Source organism: Pan troglodytes, chromosome 4 (assembly GCF_028858775.2).
Source record: "Pan troglodytes isolate AG18354 chromosome 4, NHGRI_mPanTro3-v2.0_pri, whole genome shotgun sequence".
Lineage (NCBI taxonomy): Eukaryota > Metazoa > Chordata > Mammalia > Primates > Hominidae > Pan > Pan troglodytes.
In genome coordinates this window covers 63,987,731-63,995,289 of record NC_072402.2, presented here as the reverse complement: position 1 = coordinate 63,995,289, position 7,559 = coordinate 63,987,731, and the positions used below count along the sequence as shown (strand labels likewise).

At 43.7% G+C, this 7,559-nt stretch overlaps 1 protein-coding gene across 25 annotated transcripts in view; it reads left to right on the top strand.

The window, feature by feature from the left end:
* Positions 1-856: 856 nt before the first annotated feature.
* The window catches only part of PARP8 (poly(ADP-ribose) polymerase family member 8), a 184,440-nt gene continuing 177,737 nt past the window's right edge, over positions 857-7,559 (top strand). For 4 of the 25 annotated variants that reach the window (XM_063811244.1, XM_063811246.1, XM_016953325.4 and 1 more), the window contains exons 1-3: positions 857-1,442; positions 2,462-2,563; positions 3,448-3,502. In XM_063811244.1, the coding sequence (XP_063667314.1) occupies positions 2,473-2,563; positions 3,448-3,502 (146 nt within the window). In that variant the 5' untranslated portion in view covers positions 857-1,442; positions 2,462-2,472. Of the gene's footprint in view, positions 1,443-1,524; positions 1,836-1,977; positions 2,564-3,447; positions 3,503-7,559 lie in introns of those variants that run through there. The other 21 variants (XR_010157240.1, XM_063811239.1, XM_063811240.1 and 18 more) reach the window with 19 other exon arrangements.

Below are 7,559 nucleotides of genomic sequence, written 5' to 3'. Positions count from 1 at the left end.
TTTAAATATTCGGAGATGGGGCAAGGTAAAGAAAGGATCCTGGATGTGGGCTGACTTACTTTGAGCAAAGTGCTCCATAAGGATCTAGCCTGGAAGATCATTGGAAGGATCTACGTTGGTATAGTTTTTAATTAGAGAAATTTATCTTGCAGAAATACATACTAGATAGGTTTTTATTTTTTAATCTTACTCCTTCAAATGTACAAATATTTATTAAATACATCACACCTTAAGGGCATGAACAGGGTGAGGTTAGCTTTGTTTAACCAAAACAGGGCAGCCCATGAAGCTTAAAAAAAAATCAAATACAGGACAAGTCACAAGAAGGCCTATTTTAAGGAGTGAGTAGTAAACTAAGAGCTCATCCCGACAAAAAAATATTTGGTAGCTTTAAAACTATTTCACATTTATTTGTAGTAAGGGTTCTACTTGGAAGATGCAAGCCTTGTGGCTAGATAACTATAAAATAAATTCTTGTGAGTTAATAGACTTTCAGCCTTTCAGAGAAATTAAAGCACATAATGGAAGAAGAAATACTCATGATTCTCAGTGGTGATGTGGAAGAGAAGAGAGCGTTTTTGGCAGCCAAAGGGCCTACACAAAGCAACATATCCAGGAAGGACAAAGGGCTTGAACCTGTCCTACCCTAAACAGGAAGCATTTCAGGAGAGGACTGAGCAGGAGATATAGCCTGTTGTGACTGTGGCTTTACTACATCAAAGGCTGCAGTGGATCTCGATAATGCAAAATGTTTCCTTTTGTAACTCATAGTGAATATGACTGGACAACGAAACTATTTTGTAATTTGTTTCCTGAAAGATAAAGGAGTTAGAATATAGAATCTTTCATTGATTCTACAGAATCTTAAGACTCCTTCAGGGATGGCAGTCATTCCTACCGTGCTGAACATCATGTTGTCACGGTCAGAATCAGAACTAAATTGATTAAGGGTCTGAAACAGTTTGGCAACTCTTGGGCACTTATGCTGATAAGAAAAGTGATGAGACAGGGTAATGAAAAGAGGCTGCAAGAAATGACCATTCGTGCATTCAGCCAACATTTAGGCCACCCTCCTGTATTCCAGGCACTGTACATGGCACTGAGAATGCAAAGCAAAAGGAGTCATGGTCTACTGGCGGGAGCCTTCTCAGTGGAGAAAAGATCAACAAGAAAAGTGCCTGCTGGAGACCTCTCCTAGGGCATAAACCAATATAGAGGTGGGGCAGCTACGTCAGCCTGGGGTGTCCTCAGGCAGAACAGAAAGTGAGAATCAGAGCAGTATCTCATTTCTGAACACCTGGATTGTAGCTTTCCCTTGACTGTCAAAGGAGGTGGTTTTAAAAATCAAGCCAAACAGGTTTCCATCTTTTAGGAAGACCCTGGAACGTGCCAGTTGATTCTGACCATTCTCATGAACAGAAACACCTAGGAAGGGAGAACTGGTGAGTTTCAAGAGGAGGAAGTCCCTCAAAAGGGGCTGTGTTTCGTAAACGGCGCCCCAAAAGGGCTGAACTACTTCGATCTGGAGGAAAAAGACTCAGGCACTGAGGGAAGGGGAGGGTGCATGTCTGGAGTAATTTTAAGGCCTTTTCCGTGTTATGTGATGTGGCAATAAGGAAAGATTTGTTCGTTTTATTATTTTTTTAATTTTTAAAGATTTTCTTTTCCCCCCTTTTCCCCCTCCCAGCCACTCCGGTTTGGGTTTGCCACAAGACTATAATTCCTTTAGAAAGTGGAGTCGAATTCATAAAAGTGATGGGGGGAGGGGCGCGGAGAGGGAAGGCTGGGAGCCCCAGGGAGTCTTCACTACCGCTCAGCTCCCGGCGCGAGTGGAGGTCGGTGTGGGGAGAAGCGGCTCCCGCCCGGGATGGCTAATACTCTGCGAGCCCCGGCGGCCCGCGGCCGGCCGGGTGACTAGGCGGCGGGCGCGGAGGGTCTGCGGCGGGCGGGCGGCGCTGCAGCAGCCTGGGCACGGCTGCCGCCGCCCGCGGGCGCGAGTGTGCGCGGGTGTGGAAGGCCGGCGTGCGGGCCGTGAGGGGTGTGCGCGCGTGAGCCGGAGCGGGGCTCGCCCCTCGCCGGCGCCCGCCGCCCAGCCGGTGATTGCTCTCCGGCTGTCCCCGGCACCTCGGCCCCCCACGGCCGTTGGTCCGGGCGGGGGAGGGAGAAAGTGAGACTTGGTGTCATCACCATCCATTGTCAGAAGGGGAGGAAATTGGAATCCAGCAGCGGCGAGCAGCAGCTGGGCGGTCACATCTGGGAATGCAAAGCCGACCTCCCCCTCCTCCTCCTCCTCCTCCCCCTCCTCCTCCTCCTCTTCTCTCACCCAGGATCACTTCCGAAACCACTTCGCCTTCAGCCCCTGCCTCGGCCAGAGGTTTCATTTTTAACTGAATATTTACGAAAGCTGGAAGCGTGCGAGGGGGGTGGGGTGGGGTGGAAATAGCGGCTGCTTCTTTTCCAGGGATTTATTTAATGGGGATGTGTTCAAGGCAAGAGCGAATTCAGAAGGATATCGACGTCGTGATCCAGAAGTCCAGAGCTGAGAAGGACTGCCTGTTTGCAGGTGAGTTCTTGCTTTTCCAGAACCTCGGACCCAGCGCCCCCTTCCCAGTTTTCTGACCGCGACGTCTGTGGCTGGGGGTGGGGTGGAGGGTTGCACGTCCCCATTCTGGGGTTCATTTGGCAACAGCTGCTGCAACGAGCGCGGGAGCCAAAAGGGGGAGGGGGCGCCAGCCTCTCCCCTTCCCCTCCCCCACCCCCAAGTCTGAGGCAGCCACCAGCTTTGAGGGCAGAGCCCGCGTGGCCGGAGCGGGGGTCTAGGCGAAGGGGCAGTGCGTGGTATTTCCAGCCCCGCGTAGTGCCCGAAGCCTCCAAGTACGCTTCCTGGGTTCCAGCAGCGGCGGCAGAGCGGGGTTGGTTTGCGCAATGGGCTGAGCGGCGGCGGCCGGGAATGGAGCCTGCTGCGCTGCGCTGCGCTTGTAAGCTGCGCCCGGCGCCGAGGACCCCCGGGGGGCAGCGCTCGGCCCATCTCCGGCCCCTTCGGCTCCCTCTAGTCCCCTCCGACTGGCAAAGAGAAGGGATTCCTCGGATTCCCAAGGCACCCAGCGCCCCTGCCTGGGGGTCGCCTTTCGTCCATTTTGCTCCCCCGGGATTTTGCTTTCGCTGCCGCGAGCCCGGCTGAGGCTGCTTCCGGCCTCCCGGATCGGGAAATTCCCGCTGTTGCCATGGCACCCGGCACTTGTTGCGGGGGGCGGCCTCCCGCTGCACCCAGTCGGGGGCGCGCCGCATCCCCTCGGACGCGGCGCAGAGGGACCTCGCCGCCCTCTAGCCCTTGCCTTCTGCCCGGCCAGGCCTCCCTTGACACCACCGAATGTGGGGCTCAAGTCCTGATCGGGGTTAAAACAAATCCACTCCAGGGGTAGCTTTTGACGGGACTTTCTGTTTCAGATTTCAGATACTCTGACTCCACCTTTACTTTTACCTACGTTGGCGGCCCCAGAAGGTATTTATGTGTATAGAGTTGCTTCATTTCCTGTTCACACTCTTGTGTTTCCTTTGTTCTTAGCGTGTTCCGTGTTCGGGTATTTTGGTTGCTTGTTTGTTTGATTATTGTGGCTTTTCTTTACCTGCTACCCAAGCCTGACGTCCCTCGGTTTTAAATAGCAGGAGGAGGGGAATCAATGTTTGATTCAGGTGTTTCGAGGACCACGCCACAGGCAATGAGCAGAACTCTTCATGTTGAAACTGTTCTGCTACAGTACTAGATTGCTCTCAGGCGATTTGGGGTTGATACAGGCAAGCCGGTGCAAAACTGGAATACTGGATATGAAGTGAAATGTATAAAAGACATAAAATGTCACAAAATAGTTTGATCAGAAGTGTTGATTTTCCTGGTGAGTTGGGGCTGCGTGTTTCCATGTTTTCTGAAGGTTTACATAAACATGCAGCCTGCCAATTCTCTGTACATTTTTTTTTTTCAATGAGTGGTATTTCGGTTTTCACGTATAGTTGTAAGAAAGAAATTGGAGACTTATATGTAGCTGGAGTGGATGACTTCTTTCTTTTGGGGGAAGAATGAGAGATGCACATTTCGTTAGTAAATTGTGAACAACTTGAAACAAACCCAAATCCAATTTTGAATTTAGGAAGTAGAGTTAAAATGAAAGGTAGCCATTCAAATACTATGCCTTGCTACCTTCACTTGTTGAGTTAGGATTTTCTTCCTTTTAGCCCTTTAGGGACACAGTAGTTTAAAAGAGCAGTAGCCACATATGAGAAGTACCAGATTTAGCTTAGAGGGAATTCCTTAGACCAGCCCTGCTGTTAGGACTTGACATTCAATATTGTTTGATCACATTCCAAAATATATCTTAGCTAATGGAAACATTTATAAACATATAAATTGCAAAAGAAGCTTTCTTGTGTACATACATTTTTAAAAGCTTGAAATTGATGTGAACTTTTAAAAACACGTAGGATCTGTATTACATTATACATCTCAAAACATTTAAAGTGAATATCATTCCAGTATATACAATATACCTAAGCCCCAGAATTAGCACATTGATTTACTAGTTGAAAATATAACAGTGAATCACCAAACTTAAGTGTATACTTTTTGGGAGAGAATGAAATTACAGTATTTCTTAATTTACTGTAATGTCATCTTTGTAATTATGAATTAATAATTCAATGAGAGGAGACTTGGTTGATTAAATTAACGCTGGTCCTACACATTATATCTAAAGGATCTTCGTATATGACTAATATCCTCTTGGATTATTTTAACAGTTAAAATATACAAAGTGGCCCATTAAAAACAGAGTTGACTTTTCACTATTGCTGTTTTTCTGGTGAGACATGTGGACAGGAAGGACAGGTGGGCTTTTCAACTAACTAGCTTTCTGATTTTTAATAAGATACCTCAGTTCTTTTGGCCTCAGTTTACTTATCTGTACAATCAAAGGGTAAATCATATGCTTAATCACTAAGATCTGTTAGATACTGCAGTTAAGATTCTTTATCAGCAAATTATTGAACTCTAGTGTTAACATAGCTAGAGGTGGAAAAGGGAGCAAGGCCAGGTGTTGGGATGAATAATTAAGCGAGATAACATCAGTTTTCACCATAGGAAGAAGTACCATGGTTGCTCTTAAAGTAAGAGATGTTTCCTATTTTATGTAATTTTATTAAAGGATAGTGTTTTCTTTTGTCACTGATTTAAATGTACCTGGCTGTTTCTCAGCCATTTGGCTAAGATCGAGCACAAGTGTACCTGAGCCTTTTATATCTAATCTAATGTAGACCAGCCTGTTAAAAGAGAAAGACAATTGGTTAAACTGCTGATGTGTTGCTTTGTCTTCTCAAAAGCTTGTTCTATAATACAATATGTAAAAAGTTGTTACAGTGTAGTAACCGTAGATAATCCCTTTATGATTTGGACCTAATGGCGAAGACCTTTTATTTTCTGAAAATAACGTATTTGTTTTCATTACCGACATTATAAACCAATATTTATTAATCTATTTCTTATCCTGACATTTCAGTCAGACTCTTAAAATAATCTTGCTGTGTTTTGATTTAATGTGCTTATCAACTTGTAATATTGAATTAATAGTATCATTTTAGGTGAACTAGACTTTATTGAAGGAGGTGGGAGCCTTATGGAGAGAGAGTATATGATTATCTCTATTTGTATTTAATTACCATTTCATCTAACCATTAAGAACATATTTCAAGAATAATTTTAATTCAAGTTGTAGATAAAACTTACTATACCATTTTCTTTTTGATGCTTTCCAAGAATGAGATACATGGTATTTTAAAGACAAAGATTGATCTTACATGTTACTATTAAAAAATAATAATAATTTTGTTCTACATTTATACTTTTAATTTTTCTGTGGATAATAAGAAATGCCAAGAGGCGATTGTGTCCATGCTGGCAAGTGGCCTAATAAATTGTCCTTTTATTTGGTGGTCCTCAGAGTGGCAGTTAACATTCTGCCTTGTGGACTTGAGGTGGAAAGGTTCATGGAATTATATCCTTGCTTTTGGATGTGCAAACTGAGGCTCAGAGAGTTTAAGACACATAGTCACTTTCACCAATTAAATGTTGAAGCTGCCATGTAAACCTGTTCCGTCACACTCCTGAGACCTCCTTCTTCTCCATTAGTGTTTTCAAGCTTTTTGAGCATGCAGACACTTTACCATCAAAAAATTATGTAGAGACATAATTGAGAGTTACAGTTTAAAGAAAAACAAGGTGTAATTATTTGGTTATAAGTAGCATTTACATATGCTTGAAAACTTGTGCTATGTATACGGTAAGATTAATTTATTCTAACAATGATCTTGATAATCCCCCTGCTTCCCAGACTCCTTAGAATAGCTCCACAGCTATCAGTGGTTCTGCCACAGGTTCAGAGCCTTCCCAGTACTGCCTTCTTATTTGAGAGGTGTGCTAAGAACTATAAAGCAGAGGCTTCAATTGTACACAATTTGGAAGTTTAGGCAAAAGTCATTTCTTCCCTATACTTTGTCATACTTATCTCCTGTCTCTTTCTGTTTTACTGATTAGCAATAAACTCCTTAAAACCCAAAGGTTTGGGCTTCTGTTCCTTTCACTTGCAGTCAGACATGGAGTTAGTGGTAGAAGGAACAGAAGGGGTAACCTGCATGGTGACAGCTACTGAGGGGATGGATAGGAAAGCAGGCTGAGTCCCTGGGGCCAGTGGTTACCAAAGCCAAGGAGAGAGCAAGTGGAGCCCAGTGGGCCTGGCCATGGACTGCTCTGGAATTCCGAGTGTGAACTTTCAGCCAGGAATGTATTGTGAAAATATTACTCTGAGGTTTTAAAAGTACACAAATAAGAATTGTTTTTTGTAAAAAATAAAAATAAAAAAAAAGTTAGAAGAAGAAATACGCCAAAAAGAAGAAAGTAAAAAGTACATGACTTCTGTCTTCTGTTAACATATTAAAATTTATTCTTTTAGATTTTTATGTGTCTATATACATATAAAATATATATGCATCCCCAAATTGTATTAATACTCTTTTGAGACCTCACATTTTTTTCACCCAAGAATATAACATTAATTTCTTTCCTTTAGAAAAGACATGAGACTAAAGAATGTTTATTAAGTTGAGAGTTTCCCAATCAAGGAGTATGACTCTGTATAATAATAAAGCTAATGTTTTATTAGAAATTATAATAAAATTAGAAATTTAATATTTGGCAGGATGTGAGTTGCCTGCATATGTACACCCTTTATTATATGACTGGACACTCTTTTGTGTGGTCATGGATATATTGGCATCTTTTGAAGTGTATCCTTTTTGTTTCAGGAGCTTCCGTCTAGATAAATAGCAAGCGTGACACTGATAATAGTAATGGAATATTCCTTAAAGCACAGGCTCCTTCCTCTTTCTCCTGAGCCTTTGCACATGCTGCCTGGAAAACTCACCCACAACCTGCTTTCCATCCTCTCCTTTGGCTCATCCCTGCTCAGCCCTCTTTGTTAAGATATTTGCTAAGCCAGATTCTCTGAGAAGCCTTT